We start from the raw sequence: 21359 nt of genomic DNA, 5'->3' as shown, positions 1-21359 counted from the left end.
GTTGTCACTTGCTCTCCCAGGGATCAGTAGAGTTCATTCTGAATCAAAACATACTGTTCTTGGAGGAAAGCCATGAAAATAAGGAGAGAGGCGTTCTATCTATGTTCAGGTCAAGTTGAAAATCATATGAAATGATAGGACACAGTAAATTACCAGAAAAAAAGGGTAGATGAGGCTAATTAAATCCAGACGTATGAGAACAATCTGGAATACAGTGATTATCCATGTAGTCATCCAAGTGAAGAAGACACTCTTTAAAGAAGCAGCAAAAGATCTGTTGATGTCTGGCAAATTTGATAGAGAGGTATTGGCTGCACTGGACATGTCGAGATCAAAGAAAAATATAAATTTGTCCTAATCACATCAAGCAACAAAAATTTTTATTTTAAGAAGTGGTCAAAATAGTCTGATTCATTTTAAACATTATTTAGCAGTAATAATAATAATTTGCTGATTATAGCCTCATGATAATTGATATGAGATGATTTGACTCATTTCTTACATGAATTGTGAATTCAGAGTTCAGATATTTGCAAGGTACAGTTAAAACATTTAACTGAACTAGTAAAATGATAATATGGTTTTGTACACTAGACATGATTTCCTCCATACAATAGGTAAACAAAAGACTAATATTACAATGTATTTGTATTTTCTGCTGTACATAAGAGGCATGTACAAACCATTCAGACCTAGAACTAACCGTTCACAACTAAAGCTGCTAATCATTGCTAACCACAACTGATTCACACCTAAAACTAAATAAAAGATATTTTATACTTCAGTATGCTTATAGACATAACATTGTTTGTTTTATATTTTATTGTCGAGCTTTTAAAATCATGATATTTGGTAGCATGGAATAAGAGACATCAAATCAGCTTTTATGCCATTGTTAAGGAACCCATATAAGATGGGATTCAAGCAGCAGGACATCATACCCAGTAAGTGACATATGCAATATACTAATTTAAAATGCCTATTAGAAATAAGATTGGCATTAAAATCAGTGACAACATGGAAAAGGTGAAGAGGCATCCAACTAACAGCAAAAACTAAGATCAGTACTGTCAGTCTGCAGAAAACCCTCCGAGATCTTGTCTTAATTCGAGTGATGGATCGGGATACTGTAATCATGTCTTGCATCTCTGAATTTTCTTCTGGTTTCATCTCAAAGCAGATTGGTACCCCTGGTATGAACTTACTGGATGAAGAGAGCAGGCTTCTTTCTGTACCAGAGGTTTCTGGGAGTTCTCCAGAATTATTATCCTGATGACTCCGTAAAATAGCTGGCATCACACTGGCAGTCTTTTTACTATACCTTTTTCTGTGTTGTCTGACAAATGTATAGCTCCATCTAGAACTGCTGGAGAGTTGCACCTGAGATCTGCAACTCTTGGGTGGATGAAGTGTTAGGTTTATCATCTCATTTTCTTCAAATTTGTTTTCCTTGTTTGACAATCTGGAATTTACACTCCTGCAGACGCTGGTATGACTTACAGTTAAACAAACCAAGGGCAATATATACTGCATGAGTAATAAGGAAATAGTAAAGGCAATTCTATATGAATCAGATGGCCATGATTCAACACACAAATGCCTGCTGTTCAGTGTCTCTAAATTAAGGGTTTCATGGAGATCTACAATTTTGTGGAAAACTGGCAGAGGGGAGCAAATTGTACAACCAAGAGCCCAGATAGTTGCTATTAAGAAATAGCCATGTTTTGCTGTTAAATTACCAGAAAGGGGATTTTTTATCATGCGGTATCTGACAACAGCAATACAGATTAACATTAAAGTTGAAACCAGAACTGACACGCATTGGAGGAAGGGCATAACATGGCACATGATTGCTCCAAACATCCACTGATCGAGCAGGACAGATGTTAATGTAAAAGGTGAACAAAACAGCACAACTAAAATGTCAGAAAAGGCTAGGTTTCCAATGAGAATGTTTATTATTGTGTTCTGCTTGCGTTTTATTAGAGCCATCAGTATAAGTAGATTTCCCATGAAGCCAGTAAGACTTATAAATGTGTACAGGCCAATCAGAAAGTACTGTAAGTCATCTACGCTGCTCTTATAGTCTTCCCAGGCAGAAAAATCAGAACTCTTGATAGTCGCAGAGCTGTTCTCCTTAGTGAGTGTTGTGTTACAGTCTTCGAGTTCTAATTCCATATTACAGTCCTGCTCAGAATCAGAAAGATTTTAATTAGCAACTGCAGAAAAGATGACATTGGTGTTCATCAGAATTTAGAGAAACAACCATTTTCTTTATTGCTTCATTACATTTAAAAGTGCAGTAATATCATTATACTTTGCCCTAAATCCTGCATAATTATAAACCCTCACCAATTAATTGCCACACTTCTTAGCATGTGTTATGCAGCCTACCTAGGCCCCAACCCTTGGATTCTCATATTTTGCACTTACAATTTAAAGCGTGGTGCAGATGAAGTAAGCAATTAACAATTATTTGCTGTTGGCCAGATTGTGGACCATGAGTGACCAGCTATTTATCAAAGTAGTCCCTTTAGAGTCAATGGGACAAGTCATTTGAATAACTGCTCACCATTGTGAATAAGGAGTTCATAATCCGGCTCTGCGCAATAATTGCACCCATCCATATATTATATTATTAGGGTACCTATTTCTGTTACATGAAGACAAACTACATTGGAGTGCTTAAAAATGCATACTGTTTTGTTCCAGCAATATTCCTTATTTTCATAATAGAGAATTTCACCAGAAAAAAGAATCTTTCAGAAAGTGTCACATTATTATGGCTGCTCACTGTTCCACAGAATTCAGGTCCCAGTGTGGCAATTTTTGAATTGTATAACTGCCATACTCAATTTAATCTGGAAAATAGTATTTAATATATGTTAACGTAAGATAGGGCCAAGTCCTGCAGATTCCACTGATTCAAAACTTCCACTAAAGTTACAGAGTTTTGTCAGTAGAGGTGAAATAGAGAATTCTGGGTTAATACTAGCAGTCAGACAAATCCTAGCAAATCTCCCTTTTACTATAATGGGATCAGTGAAATTCCAGCACCATTGCAACAATGCAGTTTGTTCTGTTATAGACTGTTGTACACAGTTTTCAGGTTTGTCCTCAAGGCACTGACAGGGACAGCATCATCACCAGAAACCTCCTCTGGATCCTTCCTTGCCTGCTCTAGCAAATAAGAGATTGAAGTCTAGTGTATATGAGCCACTCAATGATGCTTGCTGTCATTAAGATCAAGTGTGCTGTGTTTAAAGGGTTCTTTTACAATGACTAGTGACTTCCAGAAGAACCACTTATGGTGGCCTAGTGCTTCCCCTTGTGTCCTGCCCCATAAACATGAAGTGTACAGCCTGCTTTTGTCTAGTTAATCAGTGTAATGTGCATAATATGCCATTCCAGTGTGTGCTCATAGCCTGTATCAAGATACGTTGCAGTAAATGTTCAAGATCTACCCAAGCACCCATAGATGATTGGTTGTTGCACAGAGCAGTGGGAATGTCCACTGATGCTTTTTGCTGTGGCTACAGTAGTGGGCTGTCAAAGGCAGCGAGGTGTGCACTGAAATTGTACTGGCCCAGGTATCAAACTGCCTTAGAAGTCTGGAATCTTCCCTTCAGGCCCTTTGATAAAAACAAGGCAGCACTCTTATAGAAAAGGTGGACCACAACGAAATCTCATGCATTTGGGGTGTGGGGGGGACCTAGCTATCTCCAAAATAGATAGAGTATGGAGCCAACCCCAGTGTATCCTTCATTTTAGCTAAGTACTGTTGTGTCAGAGGAAATATATTTAGTTTTGCCCCAAAAGGTCTGCATATTTGGATTAGTTATAAACACTAATGTGGGTTGACTTTGCCTTCTTTCTTTCTGAGAGAGGTCATGATCAAAACTGAAGTGATGTGATTGTGACATTACACCCCATATTCTTCATAGAAACATGGTTATGATATGACTATGGCATAACTAAGAGATACTTTAAGCAAGATGGCTCATGTAAGATATCATTGGAAAGGTTATGATTTACTGAATGTGATTATCCAATTTGTATGCATGTATCACTTCTGTATCTAAAGTTAGGAATATTGACTATCTAACAATTACAACTGTGTGTGTACTTGGGGGGAATGCCCACCAGACAGTAGGCAATCCTCCTGAATGACCCATTTAAGAAGGATAATAGAACTTTGAAGATGCTGCATCAACACTACAAGGTCAGGTGATAATGTCACCTGATGAAAAATACCCCTTTCGACACTGCTGGTACTTTTCCACTGTAGAGGGATGGGGATCAAACAAAGGATTCCAGCCTTGCGTAAATCCTTTTTCACATCTGGAGAGGGAGTTGATCTGGACTCTCCTCCCTTGCTTAAGAAGAAGGACTGCTGAAGGGACAAAGGAACTAACCTGAAGGGAAAGGCAAGGGTGAGTCCAGTCTGAGAGAGGGGTCCAGTCTGTAAGAAGAAATAACTGGGACTCTAAGATACAGAAACTCTGCATCCTGCTAATTCAACATTTAGGGTGAGAAATTACATTTTGTAACCTGTTTCTTTAGTGAATCAAGCTTAGTTTGCATGTTTTGTTTTATTTGCTTAGTAATCTGCTTTGTTCTGTTTGCTATCCCTTATAATCACTTAAAATCTGTCATTTGTAGTCAATAAACTTATTTCTTGTTTATAACATAACCCAGTTTGTGCAATTCATATCTGGGGTGGGGGGCAAACAACTGTGCATATCTCTCTTCACATTGACGGAGAGAGCAAATTTTTATGAGCTTGAGCTGTGTAGACTTTTCTATACAGTGCAAGACAATATGCCTTTGGACTCTGCACTCCAAGGGAGGTGGACACCTGAATGCTGGGGCAAGTCCCTTAAGCCAGTGGTTCCCAAATTGGGGTTCACGAACCCCTGAGGTTTGCAGAACGTTACAGGGGGATCGCCAGAAAAATTTCATTAATGGCGGCCAGAGGACCATGGGCATTGGAGACAGCTGGTGGGACCCGGTTGCAGGGCAGACAGCCAGAGCCAGGAAGAGCGGGGCAGGGCAGTTGGGGCTGGCAGCCCAAACCCTGCCTCTGTGAGTGGGGGAGCCGGCAGCCCGAACCCCAGCGCGCCGCGTGGACTGGCAGCCCAAGCCCCAGGGAGGGCGGGGTCGGGCAGTTGGGGCTGGTAGCCTGAGCCCCGGCGGTCAGTGGGACCTCCAGCTCGAGCTCAGTGGAGCTCAGTAGACTGGGGCGGTCAACGGGGTCCAGCAGCAGGAGCCCCACGGAGTGCAGAGTGCGAGTGCGGAGTGCAGAGGAAATTTAAACTTAAATCCCTTGAAATATTCATTTTTAGGAGGGGGTTCACGAGATTTCACAATTTAGTGAAAGGGGTTCGCGGGCTGTTAAAGTTTGGGAAACTCTGCCTTAAGCTGATCTCAGTGTCTGTGTTTTTCTGCAGCTGGGTGTGACCCTGCCTGTGTGTGTGCTAGAGGAGGTTTAAAAGCCTGGCTCAGCAAGACAGTGTAAAGGGGGCCCAGGATGGCAGAACAGGTGGGCTCAGTGTTATCCCAGTACATCAGGTGGCACCTTAAAGGGGGCAGCCCATCACAGTGGTACTCCTACTTAAGGATGAAGACAGAGAAGTATCACTACCAGCTGTGGGAGAGTAGAATAACAGAAAGAGGGAGACATTAGAGCTAATCTATACCTTAAAATTAGATCAACCTAGCTATATCACTCAGGGCTGTGAAAAATTTCACAACTTGTGTGATGTAGTTAGGTCAGCCTAACCGCCACTGTACTTGCAGCTAGGTCAACAGAAGAATTCTTCCATCCACCTATCACCTGTTGAGGGGGTGGTTTTATGACAGGAACAGAAAAACTCTTCTGCCACTGTAGTAAGTTTCTATGCTTCAGCTTTGACACTGTAGCGCTTGTAGTGAATATTTAGCAAGAGTCAACTTGAATGCACCAGCGCTGCTTGCCTCTCCCAGAGATGGTGATTCAGTACATATACTGGAACTGGTGGGTATTTTACTAAGCTTGGGATGCAGAAGCTGTTTGTTTTGTTGCACTGGGGCATGCTGGTCATGCAAGAAATGCGGGGGGCTGGAGGGTTGTTACAGAGATGATTCAGTAAAAAGGCAGTTTCCAGTTTCTGTGGGTTTCTACCCGGACTCACAACACTTGCATAGTGTGTCTTCAGCTTGAGTGCTATTAGCTGTATGAAGCTAAAATGCTTCCCCACCATACTACTGGTTTTCAGCCCACAATAACACAATAACACGCCACTGATATTATTTGGACTTTTGCACTTACTGAGGCGTCTCTCTTGCTGCTTGGTATTAGCAGCAACTTCTACTACTAGGATTTGTTTACCCTCTCTGGTCCTATTCTTGTCAATGACATCCAGTGTGAGACTTTCAGTAAGACTTAGGTTCGTGAGTGCCAGTCACCTTTTAAAATGGGACTTAGGCTCCTAAGTCACTAATGTGCTTTTGAAAATGTTTCCCTTCATCATATTTAAAGTGTGGTTCTAACCTGAACAGTGACTGTAAAGACAGTATCTTGGGGTTCCATATTCCTTGTGTCTCACTGGTTTCCTGTCAACTTTGCTTTATAGTCACCATTCAGCATGTAAATGTACTTTAAAGTAGGTAAATGCATCCTGAACTAGGAAGATCTTCATTATATCTTTCTGAACCGTGTTCACCTATGTCCATCTGATATATCTTAATATTCATCTTCCTTTGATAAGCACTTTAATCAAATTGTTTCTCCCCCCAGTTATGTTTTTAGGAAGATTTTTATTGGGGGGTGGAGGGTTGGTTTTTTAAAATCATTTAAACTAATCTAAAGCCTTAAAATGGCACAAGAAGCTTAAACCACTGTCCAGTCTCAGCTCAGTTTAAGATATAAGGTGATCTAACCTTATCTCAGTTTAACATGTCTGAAGTGGATTATGTTCATTATTCCACTTTAAGGCCTGTGACTGGTTTAAAATGCAAAAAGCAAAAAATCCATAAATCTTACTTTTGGAGGATGGAAGAACTCTGTGTAAGCTTGCAAGCTTGTCTCTTTCACCAACAGAAATTGGTCTAGTAAAAGATATTACCTCACCCACCTTGTCTCTCTAATATCCTGGGACCAACACTGCAAACACAACGTTAACCCTGTATAGTTAAGCACCCAGAAGCTAGGAAATGCAAAAGTTGAACACTTAACTTTAATGCTGCCCTGTTGCATATAGGTATTATAATAATCCATAATTAGTTAATCGTTGGTTATCTAAGCTCCTAGAAAACACTGAAATATGTTATATTGGATAAAAAATGTCATGTCATTCCAGACTGTGTCATAATGCCTAAATACAACAAAGGAGAGTTAGGGCTGTGCATTGACAAAAGACAGATTAAAGAGGTAGAGCTACCATTGCAACTCTTCCAATTCTTTTATAGTGAGCACATTCAACAGGAAACTTCAGTTTCAGAACCTCTGAGCTCTGAAAAAAAGAGTAAGAGCACTTCAAAACTCCAGACAAGTACTTCATCGTATGTTAATGATGAAAGTTAACTTCTCTCTCTTAAAGTGGCCATTCTTGATAAAAGAAAATAAATATTGCAAAATTCTTCCGGGAGAAACAACAATATGGCTTCCCACAGTAGGCAAATCATCATTTCATTAAAATAGGATTACACCTCCCAACTCGAAGGAGTGTGACCTAATGACCTGGCTGATCAGTAAAGCAAGCCTAACATATTATTAAAGTATATGCTACTGAGCACATAGAGTAACTGTAACAAACGTCTAGATAAACAACCAAACAAACACTGGAGACCTTATAACTTTAGATATGTAACATGCTTTTCTTTATTTTTCTAGAGGGAGGCATTTTGGACTATGTCAACTAATACAATATATTATATTTGTCCTCCAGCGATCAACTGAAGTATATTATTAGTTACTTAGACAAAATCCTAAGTTTATTAAGCATAGATTCCAAAGGATCACCAGTGGAGTATTGCCAAAGTATCACTGGTTAAAAATAAAAGGATTCATTTCAAAGAATCAGAGAAGTTAGTGACGGCAAACACGTGCTCATTCCAGTGGGCATTTCTCATATTCTGTAAGCAAGTCAAAGGTAAACTATTCATCAGAATGTAAAACATGAATGCCAGAATATTTATGTTTCAAGGGCATTGCATTAAGTATAATTCAACAGCGTGGGAGGTGTTTGATAATATTTACTTCCATTTCCAGGGATATTGAATCACTACCTAGCCACACTTTGGGGAAGTCCTTAATTGGATACTCTCTGCTCTAAAAAGCATTTACACAGTATTCCATGAAAGCGATTATAAATAAGGAACAGAGATTTCCGTCTAGCAGCCTGACTCCTAAACTGCACATGGGTTCATTCAGTGTGGAGCTAGCCCCGCCTGGCTGCCTTTGGAGCAGCCCAGGTCGGGCAGTGCCCGGCGGCAGACGCGCGTCTCGCAGAGGTGCTCCGAGCAGCCATCAGGGCGCTGACACCGGCTTGGTTAGCGCCAACCTGCGGCTAAAAAGCAAGCGCTCCCCCTGCAGCCTCTTCCCCAGGGCACTTCCCTGGCGCAGCTGCTGGGCCGGATCCGCCTCCCATCGCACCCAATGGGGCCGTCAGGGGGATCGGGGCCCTGACCCTGCACCTCCTGCAGCCGCTGCCCAGCCGGCGCGCGTGGCGGCTTCTCCGCCGGCTCCCTGACCGCGCCCCGCTCAGCCGCTGCGGGGCGAGGGCTTCGTACTGTACCTGCCGCGGGGAGCGGCCGCCGCAGCCTCTGCCTGCAGCGCCCGCGGCGAGGGCGAGGGTCTCTCCCGGCGCCTGGCAGCAGGGGGCGGTCGCTGCGGGGGAGCCTGCTCCGGGGCGCCAGTGGCCCGCGCTGCCGGGGGGAAGGGAGGCTGCTGCCCCAGGGCTGCCTAGGGCACGGAGAAGGGGCGGGCTGGGCACGCCGGGCAGACTGGAGCGACCCCTGGCCCAGGTCCTCCCCTGCACGCTGCTGGCGGGCGGCGACCCCGAGGCGAGGCCGGTGGGGACAGAGCGCTGCCGCCTCCCCAGCGCCAGCCACGCACCGCGCCAACTTCAGCCCCCGTCGCGCTCTCGCCTTCCCCGGCCCCCTCCCCAGTGATTTCCTCTTAAGGTGGCCGGGGGGGGGGGCCCGCCTGGCTCGTCGCTTTAAGAAGCCAAACCCAGCAGAGAGCCCAGCAGTATCTTCTCTGAGTCCGGAGTAACTCCGCTGAGCTCGGTGGAGTCACTCCGCATCACTTACACCTGCATACTTGAGCTCACAGCCTACCGGAGGTCGAGTCATGCTGGGACCATTCGGTATCCCTTTAATCCCGACAAACGGTCCTAAATACAAGGCAGCGTATGCATCCTCCCCGAGCCCCTTCGCTCCCAGCCGTTTACTCTCGATGCCCCTCAGCAAACCCAGCCAGTTCATTTAACTCCCCCCCCCCACCACCAGTAATGTTCATGTAGCCTCACATTTCTGATCGACGCGTCCTATAGGAGCCAATGACTTATCGATGTTTTTAATGGAGAATAATTCATATCCATGAGCCCTACTATCCCAAAGTCGTCAGAGCTGCTTTCCTAGCGGGCAGTTCATCGCTGCTGGAATGCTGGAGAACGAGCAAAGAGCAACGAAGCGTTTTACACGCACCAAACACTGCCTGGAGGAGGGTTTCTGCGCTGAAGACGGTGTCTTTGTCTGACAGAAGCGTGGGCGCTGGGGGTAAGAATGGGTGATGGGAGGATTAGGATGGAGAGAAAAGAAAGCAGTGCTCCTAGACCCCCTGAATCCATCTCCAGGTGAACCACCAGGGACCGAGAGGGGCGGCGAAGCATTCTTGAAACATTGGCTATCCTGCCCGTTTTTACGGTCCTCTGTGTGTGAGGGTGTGGGAAGGGCCAGAGGCTTTGACCCGCATTGCAGAGGGCTTAAAACGTGGCACAATATTTTTAAAGGTAACAAGTTATTTAATTTCGGTCGGATTTCGTAGGTATTAGTAATCACGCAAACTCCCTTTTAATTCGGACGGGCAAAAATCAAACTGACAAATCAATCCCATGAGGTTAAACTGGACATCTGCCTTTTCAATGTTTCAGATAACTCAGGTTTTGTATGCAATTGTGCACGTACTAACCAGCTCCAGCTCTGCTCCTTATGGAAAGTGCTTGAACTTTGTATTACCTGGCGGTGCTTCCCAGGGAGTGATCAGGGCTGTTTGCCTTCTTCCTATAATTGGCAGAGTGATATTTGTAACGTCTTCCTATTTTACTGATCTTTATGTACTCCGCAATTTGGCATTCCAGTTTACACACAGATCACAACTACTGGAGGTGTATTTCAGCAGGAGCTCTATAATCATGAGAGAGACTAAGCGAATCTGAAATAGGTCAGATGCCAACAAAACATTTTGAGCCGCCCTCTTAGGTATTATCGTCACATTTGCATGCATAGCCGAGAGAGGGAATGGATGCATGCAGCTATTTAAAAACATGATATAATAGGAGGTATACAAATGGAAAATCTGTGCTGTACACTAATTAGTAAATAGGTCCGAAGTTGAAATATTGTGACATGGAGAATACCACAATAAAAGGGAGAGGATTGCATAAATATCTTCCAAATAAGAACATCATTGCCTAAAAATAATAAAAAAGCTGGATCTAGTTCCTATGGAGTTTTTGCCATCCCCCCTTGTCGGAACAGGATCAGGCCTAATTCAGTTTATTAGGGAATCCTGACAAACTATTTCATGCAATATTTGTATCCTGTAAGTTTCAAGATTACCCCCTGGCAAAACTTCATAGGGTGGTTCTGATGGAAAGCTGCTGAAACTGTAAACAAATCATACACCAACTAATATTTAAGAGTAGATTCAGTAGGTCATTCTCAACTGGGACCATAGTTCACTTATTTTGCTAAAATAGAATGTACTGTATGTTGTAGGAGATAAGCAATCTGGAAACTCACCGGTAACAAGGTAATCGCAGCAGGATGATTGGCACAGTTTCAGCCTGCATTTTCTTGGTTTGGACAGTTCAGAATTTTAATACTAATTTGAAGATACTTTTAATCATTTTATTTTCACAGTTTTCAATCCTTCTAGAAGAGTATGGGAGTTGGTGGACTCTGCATAACAACATTGGCTTATTATAGAAATAAATAATGCAATCCTTGAGAAGGTAAGACTGTATTCCCCTCAAAGGGAGAGTTCTGGCTGACCAAGGACCTAGTCCATGATATGTACACAGGGCATGTTTAAGTGACTATTATTTTTAAAATTGTAACATTTCCTTTTGAAGTGTAGGGTCTGTCGTGGGATGAGACATTAAGAGGCCAAATTCTACTAGTCATATGGAGTACTTCAAGTACTCTACAAGAAGTCTCACTGATCCCAAAGGAACAATAATGGGAGGAGTAAGTGAGGTACAACTAGCTTCAGTAAGAGTGGTAGAATCTGGCCCTACAGTGAGGCCCCTTTTATTGGCAGTCCAGGTGAAAATTAAAGATCCAATAGCACCTTTTGGAAAGAAAAGGGAATATCCCCACTGTCCTAATTCCTTCCTTCTCTCAATAGATCAGTTTCTCATGTTGAAGTCTGTATGTCATAAGAACATAAGAACGGCCATACTGGGTCAGACCAAAGGTCCATCCAGCCCAGTATCCTGTCTGCCGACAGTGGCCAATGCCAGGTGCCCCAGAGGGAGTGAACCTAACATGTAGTGATCTAGTGATCTCTCTCCTGCCATCCGTCTCCACCCTCTGAGCCTAGGGACACCATTCCTTGCCCATCCTGGCTAATAGCCATTAATGTACTTAACCTCTATGAATTTATCCAGTTCTCTTTTAAACCCTGTTATAGTCCTAGCCTTCACAACAGCTATTTCTACAAATATAATGTAATACAATGTCAGCTATTTCTACAAATAAAATACTGGCTTCTCCATTCTCATACAATCACTACACTATCAATATTTAATACTGTGCTGAACACAACCCTTCGGTATAACTACAGTTTGAAAAGCTTTACCATATAAAAACACAATGATCATATACATTTTAAAATCTCAGACCATAATGAAACTTAAAATGCCAATACAGGGCCAAATCCTGCTCATTCGATTCATTTGAGTAGTCTCTTCAGGATAATATTCAAGTGAGCAGGATTTGTTCCATATTCTTCTGTTTTCCTCCAGATTATTCATACAGAGCAAAATCAATTCTACATGCAAAAAGCCTGAGTAATCAGTCTCTGTGCAGGTGGAGTGGAGTGGAATCCCAGAAGTGAAATCCAATCCCACAACCAATGGCATATGATTGGGGATGCCCCAAACCACCCCCTTTCAGTTCACACATTGCTCTGAGGCTGTTATTTTAGTACAAGTTTCTCATCAGACTCTGAAATGTCTACTTCACTCTGGGAGTATAGTAAGATTTTAGGGCCTAACTTTTAGAGGCGCTGAATACTCAAAGCTCCAGCTCAAGTCAATGAGATCTGCAAGTGCTCAGTGTCTGTGACAAACAGGCCTTAACTTAGTAATTGTCAGAATTCTCTGGCATACAGTCACTCTGAGTCAGATCTTAATGTCATGACAAGTCTGCTACCAGTGTAGCAGTGATCCATCAGCATGACATTTTGAAAATTTGGAATGAATTAAAAAACAATGACAACTTTATGATTTGATATGCTATATAAGGAAGTTATATACAGTATCTCTGTTGTTTGAAAATACTGCTTTCCACAGAGCAATTCAACTGTCCATCCCATCTCCTCCCTTCTTCTCTCTCCTCTCCTTCTCTCCAAAATGCATGTATTAAAAAAATCCTACAGGTTATTTGTGCCTCCATTTCTGTTCTCTTACCTTTCCAAAAAGACAGTGTAAGCCAAATTCCTTCCTTATATAAAACAATTAGGGATGAGCCTGGACAGCAGTGGGAAGGTGGCTTTTTGATCTACAGTTGTGACATCTGTGCAGTGTCAGGATGTGTCACCGTGAACTGGCATAACACATGGCAGAGACCACTTTATCACCTTCTGTTTACCATCCTTCAAAGATACTAGTGGAATGGAAAGATGAGATCATATGATGAAACTGCATCATCTGTTTTCCCCTCAAATACAGAACAGAAATATGTCTGAACACCTCTGCCTTTTCTGCATTATTATTGACCATTCTATCATATCCATCAAGCAATGGACCAACACCCTTGTCAGGATTCATTTTGTTACCATTAATTTTTAAAAACTCCTTGTTGTCCTTAACTCTGCTGGCCACAGAGTTCTCCTTGTGTTCCTTGGCTTCTCTTAGCAATTTGCTATAGTTCCCAACTTCTGCTTCATATTCATGACTATCAACTTACCCTTTATTCCATTTGTTACATATTTTTATTATTTTGTTTTTGACAGGGGCCTTCACTTCCCCGTTAAACCAGGTGGTTGTTTTTTAGCAGCACAGTCTTCTTCCTCAAATGTGGGATCTTGTAAGGATGAGTCTAAATGAGTCTGCATCATCATAAAGCATAAGAAGGTATTTCTGGCTGCTCAATGCTTATTCCTGCAGCTGTGATCCCCCTTGTGTCTGCCTTGTCCCCAGCCTTATTTCTGTCTCATTCCAGCTTGCTACAGCCCTGCTCTGACCCTTGGCTTGTCTCCTGGCTACAGCTCTGACCCTTGGCACTGACTCCTGGTTCCTATTTCTGGCTCTGCTCAGTAGGCTGGGCAACAGTTTTAACCACCAGGCTGGCATCCAGTTCTAACCTCTAGATCCTGGTCATAGAATCACAGAATCATAGAATCTCAGAGTTGGAAGGGACCTCAGGAAGTCATCTAGTCCAACCCCCTGCTCAAAGCAGGACCCATCCCCAACTAAATCATTCCGTCACTTGTGGGGGAAGAATAGGGCTCCAGGACAACAGAGGGTAGTATTTAGTCCTATAACAGAGTGCATATAATTTAGTCATTCAAGCAGAGAGTTTACTGCTGCTGCCAGTGAAACCTGCGGCAAAGCCCTGATTCACTCTAATGGTAATAGGAGCAGGTTCAATAGTACAGGTGATTCTTTACATGTGAACAATGTACAGTTGTGCAACAAAAACCTTGCAAAGGTGTGAAAGTAGAAGTGTATGCTCATTATTGCAAAATGAAAACACTAAACTTAAACTTTAAAAAATCCTTACAAAGAGTCACATTTCTATTCAGAACAATTGCAACCTCAAAGACAGTTTTTTGTACATAGAAAGGGATCACACAGAACTCTTCAGGAGTCCCTTTACTCACCCTATTGAATTTGAATATTGCACTAAAAGATGGTTTGTGTAACATTTGTGCTGCACTATCTGAGCTCAACAAAATAAATGTCAGATGGTGTCACCACCTTAATTTTGATGTTTTTTTCTTTAATATAGACTTTACAATATTTTGAGATTTACAAATAGATTATAATTTATGGATTGGTCAACAGGCAAGCTCGTAATATTGCTTTCCTAATGGCTCTATAACAGATGTTGCTCCTCCCTCAATGTTCAATTATTATTTTATGAAAGGTTGTTACATTTTATCTGTACAGTACTGTTTTTCTAGATAGGGTGTTTGCATACTGTGTGTTTTGTTGCAAAAAGTCTATTAAGTCCATTAATGGCTCTATAACAGATGTTGCTCCTCCCTCAATGTTCAATTATTATTTTATGAAAGGTTGTTACATTTTATCTGTACAGTACTGTTTTTCTAGGTAGGGTGTTTGCATACTGTGTGTTTTGTTGCAAAAAGTCCATTTTGTTGCAAAAAGTCCATTACTACAAAATAAACAATAATATGTTTGCAGCTCATGGTGCCTTTGGTGTATGGAGATAATGTTCTCCCCAGAGAAGTCTGAATATATTATTTTACTGAACTATTGCTCGGTTATTTAGTTTTTTCAGTATTCTTGTGTCCTTCCAATGGCTAGCAATAAGAAAGAGTTATTGGGGAATTATTTGACCTCTTTGTGAACCAGGGAGTTTGAGCTGGAAAGAGCTATTTGTGCTGACACTATAGAAATGTAGTTAGAATGGATAAGAGGACTTTTAAAGTCCGAGTTCATTTCATAAGGAAAGTATACTATGTCTATATATTATGGAACATTTACTTTACAACACATATTATGAGTCTGAAAAGAAAACATCTCTGCTTTATAAAGTGAGTCCTGATTATTACTGTTTTGGGGTTTTTTAGTGCCCCAAATGTTTAATAGGTGTTTCAACGAGGAAAGCAATAGTCCCTGTCCGGTAGAGTTTACAGTCTAAATTTAATTACTAAAATAGCATGTGGAGATGACAAAAGAGTAAGCTTGGGGTGGGGTTTGTGAAGCGAGGTAGGACAAGAGTTCTAGCAATACAAGCTGCCTTTGAAAGATATCGTAGGGCACAAAAGTTAAGAACTACAGCTCTAACTCAGTGGTTCTTAACACATGGGAAGCAGTAACACCAGTTTTGGTACTATAGGCCTTTGGGATTGTACTCCAATGAATGATATTTTGGGACTTCCAAAGTACTGCACAAATCTTATTTAATTAAACCTGGACATGCCATGGTTTGGTAGATATGGGAATGGGATGAAGGATGGCCTTGTAGTTAAAACTCAGGACTGGGACTCAAGGATTCTGAGCTCTGTTGCCAATTCTGTTGTAAACTTGCTGTGTGATAGTGGGCAACCCTTTAAGGGCCTTGTAAACTTGCACCCACTAGCATGGTGGTGGGATCAGGGACTGCCATTGCATTGACTTCATTGTGAGTTCACAGCACTCAGTCATTGCAGGAGCCAATCTTTAATCTCTGTTGGCTTCAGTTTTCTCATGTATAAAATAAAGACACTAATAGTCACCAACTACAAAACAGATGGTGTGAGGATTGGTTCATCCACGTTTATAAAGTACACTGAGATCCTTGGATGGAAGGTTCAATAGAAATAAAGTATTATGGATTACTTCCTGTACCACTGAAATGCAGCTACCTCGGAGGTGAAACATTGCAGCTGACAGTACCAATATACAGTATAAGATTGGAAAACAAGAAGCAAAGAGTCTCTCATACAATTGAAACTGCTGGGATTTCTTTTAGATAAGACAAATATAATTTCTGTAACACCACTACTCAGAACTAGGAATGTGTAAATAGGCTCATCCCATGCCTCTGGCACCTGTTGGTAGTCAAAGTGCTGGGGTTGTGCAAGACACAATAAAGCTTACATTTATTTTTTAAAATAACCATAAGGTGGGGGAGGATGGGCATGAGCCTTGCAGGGAAGCAGTTAAGCCGTGGGAGCCTTCTGGTGCAGGAGGAACAAGGGGAAGATAGAAGAAACTGGTCCCTTCCATTTCAGGCTGGCAACTCTCTCACTCCTTTTAAAAAAATCTGTAAAATTGGCACTGACCATTCTTATGAATAGTGTCACAGGCTCTTCAATGACCAGGTGAGCAGTCAGACCCTCAGTTTACAGATCCTGAAGGGGCCATTTCTCAGAGAGAAAAGCACTATCTAGGGAATGCCAGCACTAATGTCCCCTTCAACAGCTGGGCTTCCCAGTCTAAATACTGGCTCAGCCCTACTCTGCTCAGTTGAGAGACATGGGGGCTCCTGGCAGTTATAGCTGTAGGTGCAGCTTAGCCACAAGCCTCAGTACCAGTCCCAGATTTCTTCTTGCACTAAGCCAGGCCTCCCATTTACTGGTAATATTGTATTAATTAATGTAGTGAAATTACTACTGTAATGATGATAACATAATAATAATCATTACTCGACATTTTTCGACAAGGCAAGTCACACAAAAATTACAGAGTGCCATCCTAATGCAGCTACATCTGCAATGACTTATGTTTTGAAAATAAATTTAAATCACTGGAAAACCCTGGATCTCAGCTTTCTAGTCATTCCAGACTTCAGTGAAACTCACCAGTGTTTGCAAGTTACATGGTAGTTGTAGTGATTTTTTTTTTATTAAATACAAGTTTAATTGTATGACTTTTCTGAGACTCTCCACTGGGTCCTAAAACTTTCCAGGTTTTGAGGCTTGCACGTTACTACTACAACCCTTAAGCAGCATTGCTTTCTTGTTGAGTTCATGGGGTGAGAAGTGGGAAAGGTGAGCAGAACTAGCCATGTGCATCCTGTATTCAAATATCTGGTCAAACCTGGAGTTTTTACAATACTTGCAGGAGCTGCCTAGAGCAATGGTTCTCCAACTTTCCCTTCTGTGTATCATATTATGAGGATAGTTCTACCCTTTCATGGCGTATTTCTCTTCCCAATTCCCCAACCATCCCACTGATGAGTTCTCACAATGTTCCAGCATGCAGGAAGGTCCAACAGACCAAAATCTGAGAAATGCTAAGTTAGGGCAAAGCAGGACTACATACAGCTGTGAAATGGATCTGCAGGAAATCATACATCCACTGAATCTAAGGACTACTAGTTATAGTTCCTTGAGGTTTGGTGGTTGGTTAGTTGACTTGTTTCTACTTTTAAGAAAACATTTAGCTTTCTTAGTATTTCAAAATGTAAAGAAATTGGTCATGTTTACATTTGGGACTCCTTATTAGTTCAATCACTTTTCAAGAGCAAAACAAAGTGGAGACCAGTTGTGCTGCTTTAAAGCAACAACAGAACACTTTATAACTGACACAATCCATGTTACCAGCCACATCTCCAGCCCGCTATTATATAATATCATTTTAACTTTGGCCACAAGGTGGCACTGGCTTGCAAACAAAATGTTGCAATGTTCAATCTGTAAGAGCAATTTCAAACTGCTTCCCCTCCCAAGTTCTTCTCAGTGCAACCTCCCCTCCCCTTTTGTTTCCATACTTAATTGCATTTATTTCAGAATTACTAGGCAACCCACCCCCAGATGTATAATTTAAAGGTGATGTGCTTGCACTGGGATCTTTAGGATCTGCTCAATACAGCAACACTATGTGATAACTGGGATAAGGTGGAGTTCAGCTTTAAGGGGGTGTCTCCAGCTCTCCTCACCCATCTTTAGGATCAGAGCTGGAGGAATACCAGTGGATGTTTTCCACATCGCCTGGCTCCTTGTTCTCCATCCACTCTTCTGCTCAAACCCTGACCAAATAAAGGAACGGGGGGAGATAAGATCAGTTACAAGGTGGGTTCCTTTTGTGGTTTCCTCGGTTTTTATTTTATTTTTATTTGTGGTGTGCGCGTCTGCTTTTTAGGCGGATGTTTGTGTGGCTCATCAGGGTGACAGAACAGGTGTAGCTGAGAGGGGTGTATTCAGAGGTGTATTCCTGACCGTCCGGAGTCTCTCTTGGGTATGTTACCTGTCGGTCCGGGCTCACAGTATGGTATGCTTCCCTGTGAGCGGCTGGAATAGTTTTTACAGGGTATTTCCCGTCACCTTGCCTTGCATTGTGACAGCTTTTTATCCCTTAGCATCAAACTTCGGATCAAATCCTTGGAGAGAGCAGGAGAGGTCTGTGTGATCCCGAGGAGGGGGAGGGTTGGGTTGCGTTGCAGGGCTGTGTGCTTTTTCTGCCTGCCTTTAATTTCTCCATCCCCACCCCTAGAAGCACAGGTTAGCCTCTCCGGGGATCCTTTTGTTTTAAAGGCGGGGGGAGCCTGAGCACAGAGAGGGTAAACCGGTGTCTTCTCCAGCTGATGAGCTGTCAGGGAAAGACAAGCGCGGTCACTGTCAACTTCATCTGCTACCCCTCCCCGCCTATCTTCATGCAATCCCCGCTGGAGAGATGAGGAGGGAGGGAGTCACAATCGCACAGCAAACACAGCTTCCTTTAATCCGATCCCAGGGGGCGATTTGGGGGCTGGAGACTCTGGTGGCTTCTCTATCGAGAATAAGGAGCATCGGCATTTTCCCTTTCGAGCCGTTGTAGCGCCACAAAAAGAAAAGTGACACCGAACAAGGCGCTGCGGCGAGGTCTGAGTCTGTGGCTGAGTTTATTATCCCAGTGCCTTTCTTGATTGGAGAACGGGGAGGAGAGAACACATTCCTCCAGCCTGTACCTCCACCCGAGGAAACCTACTGAAGTCCCAGCGTGCTTGGAGTTGTACGACCTCTGCTGTTGACATGAAAATGTAGTTAATGTTTACAGCAAAACCAGTCCTGTCTTTCAGCAGGTCACGGCAAAGTCATACTACTGGGAGTAGATAATTCATGAAGTCCTCGTTGCCGGCACTAAATACTTCTCAATAGGGTTTCTGGTTCTTGGGAGTGCTACTGTCTTTCAGCACAGACAGTTTTCTGTTAAAACACAAAATACAACAAAAGCAGTTTGGCTAGGGGCCTTACATATCACGGTGACAGGAGGCATTTCAAATCCTCAAATAGACCGGGGAGATTAGACAGACTGGATGAAGCTATGTGGTAAAGATATTATTAAGCGATAACACTGAGGTGGATGGACGTCTGCTATTAAGCTATCTGGAAAAAATCAAAGTAGTCAAACTTTGGCTAGTGGATATAAATCACCAATGCCTGGCTACATTAATTAGCGATTTTAAATGTGAACGTATTGCTAATAATGATTGTAGAGAATCCGTTGCAGAAATGGAACACAAAGCCAGCTGAGCTGAGTTTGCGATTTAATTTATGCGTGAGCCTCGTTCACTTTTGTCATCTTCCTGTTGACTATCTGGGGCCCAGTCCTGCAGTCCTCACTCTGGCAACGCGTTCAGGTCTGTCTGAGTGAAGGGTACGGGATCTGAACCCTAGCATATATCAAACAGACGTAAGGCCAGTTCCCTGGTGAGAGGAAAACCTCCCTCCTCTGAAGACTTATCTAAATCTCTGTGTTTGTGGTTACTAGTGTGTTTGCAGTTACTATTTATGCCGACTGTCATTTAAAGTAACTTCACCCCATGGAGGTATCTTAAAATAAAGTGGATTTCAGCAATATATGCTCCGGCGGCTTTCATGCTCATTGAAGATCACATTTGTGACAACGACATTATGGAGCTGTGATTCAGGAACCATTAACATGGCGTAAACTGGCAATACTCCCTCCTACAGCTCCGAGGTTAAGCATCCAACATTGTAAATAGAGCGTCTGAGATTTGGCAAAGGGAACATTCCAGATTGGACAAGACCGTTGCTAACTGCAGGTTGTAGCTGAGGTGTGTCAGTTTCTTGTTGACTTCTTTCCCCTCCCCCCACCACACATGCCTGAGTTTCTGTGATTTAATAGCCTGCAGCTTTTGCGAAGGAGGGGCTTATTTAACCATGTCTATTTGTGTTGCATAGGTAAATATTGATCGCTCCCCCCCTCTTTTTTGGCAAACTGTTTAATTTTTGCTTTTTTATTTTCTTTCCTTCCCCCGCCCTTTGTTCTTCTCTGCTAGATAGCACTTCTGTCTGAGATTAAAGTGATCAGAGTTGCTGATTTGCCTTTGACCCAATGTCAGCGGCACGTTAGTGACCAGCCGGTCAACAGTAGAAAATCAATTAGGTAAGGAACTATGTTTTGCAGTAACTTTTTCATCACTGTTTACTTATGTCAGATTGGGCTTGTCCTTTGTATTTTATAGCTGAATAGCTTTGTTAAAATAAGAGAGATGCCATTAAACACATGCCAATTTGAGAAAACAACAGAATAGATCATAAGAAACATATTTAAAAGAATGTAAGGGTTAAAGGTTCAATCGGTCGTAAACTGAGCTCACTTTGTCAACGACATAATTGTCATGTGTTAGATGTCACTTGTTTTGATAGTGAACTATCGGCAACTGTTCTCTCTCTCACTTGTAAATATTTCGTAACATAATGGAGCTTTCTTTCTTTCTTTCTTTCTTTCTTTCTTTCTTTCTTTCTTTCTTTCTTTCTTTCTTTCTTTCTTTCTTTCTTTCTTTCTCCCTCCCGCACTTCCTACTGAGGCAAAACTTCTCATCGTCTCCAATAAAGAATTTCCTCTGAGTCAGGGGCGCGGGATCTAGACCTTAATTTTGGTAATTCGCCTTCCAGTCTCTATTTACATTCTCGGCATGGTGGACTTCCACAATCTGGAGAGCGATTACAAACATTGTGCGCACATGTACTCTCCTAGCATAGATTAGGATCCATTAACCCCCCTTTCTTCCTCCCTCAGTTTTAGTGATACAGCTTCCTTTTGCACGTGAAGAAGTGTAGGATTAAGATCACAGTAATGGCAGAGCACGCAGGCTAAGGGGCCAGGCATTTCGCAGAACTGCTTGCGCTGCTGTTTAGCAGTGAATCAATCTCCTCCTAAACCCCACAGCCCTGTGGCGAAGACAGTTAACCACGGAAACCGTTTCACGACAACCATTCTATTTTAAAAAAGCTTTGGGGGAATAATTCG

At 42.4% G+C, this 21359-nt stretch overlaps 2 protein-coding genes across 9 annotated transcripts in view; one reads left to right on the top strand and one right to left on the bottom strand.

The window, feature by feature from the left end:
* Positions 1–455: 455 nt before the first annotated feature.
* NPY5R (neuropeptide Y receptor Y5) lies at positions 456–9829 on the bottom strand. 5 transcript variants are annotated; one of them, XM_084627224.1, is made up of 2 exons: positions 9513–9829; positions 456–2187 (listed from the first exon to the last, which is right to left on the bottom strand). In XM_084627224.1, exon 2 carries the CDS (start codon positions 2176–2178, stop codon positions 841–843), a length of 1338 nt encoding a protein of 445 aa, XP_084483350.1. In that variant the 5' UTR covers positions 2179–2187; positions 9513–9829; the 3' UTR covers positions 456–840. The 5 variants fall into 5 exon arrangements, with proteins under 5 accessions (XP_084483350.1, XP_084483347.1, XP_084483348.1 ...); XM_084627221.1 differs by lacking the exon at positions 9513–9829 and adding an exon at positions 9295–9422; XM_084627222.1 differs by lacking the exon at positions 9513–9829 and adding an exon at positions 9322–9422.
* An 8081-nt stretch (positions 9830–17910) lies between these two features.
* The window catches only part of NPY1R (neuropeptide Y receptor Y1), an 87578-nt gene continuing 84129 nt past the window's right edge, over positions 17911–21359 (top strand). For 3 of the 4 annotated variants that reach the window (XM_084627229.1, XM_084627227.1, XM_084627226.1), the window contains exon 1: positions 17911–18175. The gene's annotated coding sequence lies outside the window, so the exon portion shown is untranslated. Of the gene's footprint in view, positions 18176–20385; positions 20493–21359 lie in introns of all 4 variants that reach the window. The other variant, XM_084627228.1, reaches the window with a different exon arrangement.

The sequence above is a fragment of the Lepidochelys olivacea genome, assembly GCF_965140295.1.
Source record: "Lepidochelys olivacea isolate rLepOli2 genome assembly, chromosome: 4".
In the NCBI taxonomy this organism is placed as follows: domain Eukaryota; kingdom Metazoa; phylum Chordata; order Testudines; family Cheloniidae; genus Lepidochelys; species Lepidochelys olivacea.
The sequence above is the reverse complement of the archived record's forward strand: the minus strand, read 5'-3'. Positions and strand labels throughout refer to the sequence as shown.

Coding starts and splice junctions, on each gene's coding strand:
- NPY5R (XM_084627221.1), bottom strand. CDS start 9,336: ATGACTCGACCTCCGGTAGGCTGTGAGCTCAAGTATGCAGGT. Junction 2,188..9,294: donor GTGAGCTCAAGTATGCAGGT/GTAAGTGATGCG, acceptor GATTCTGAGCAG/GACTGTAATATGGAATTAGA.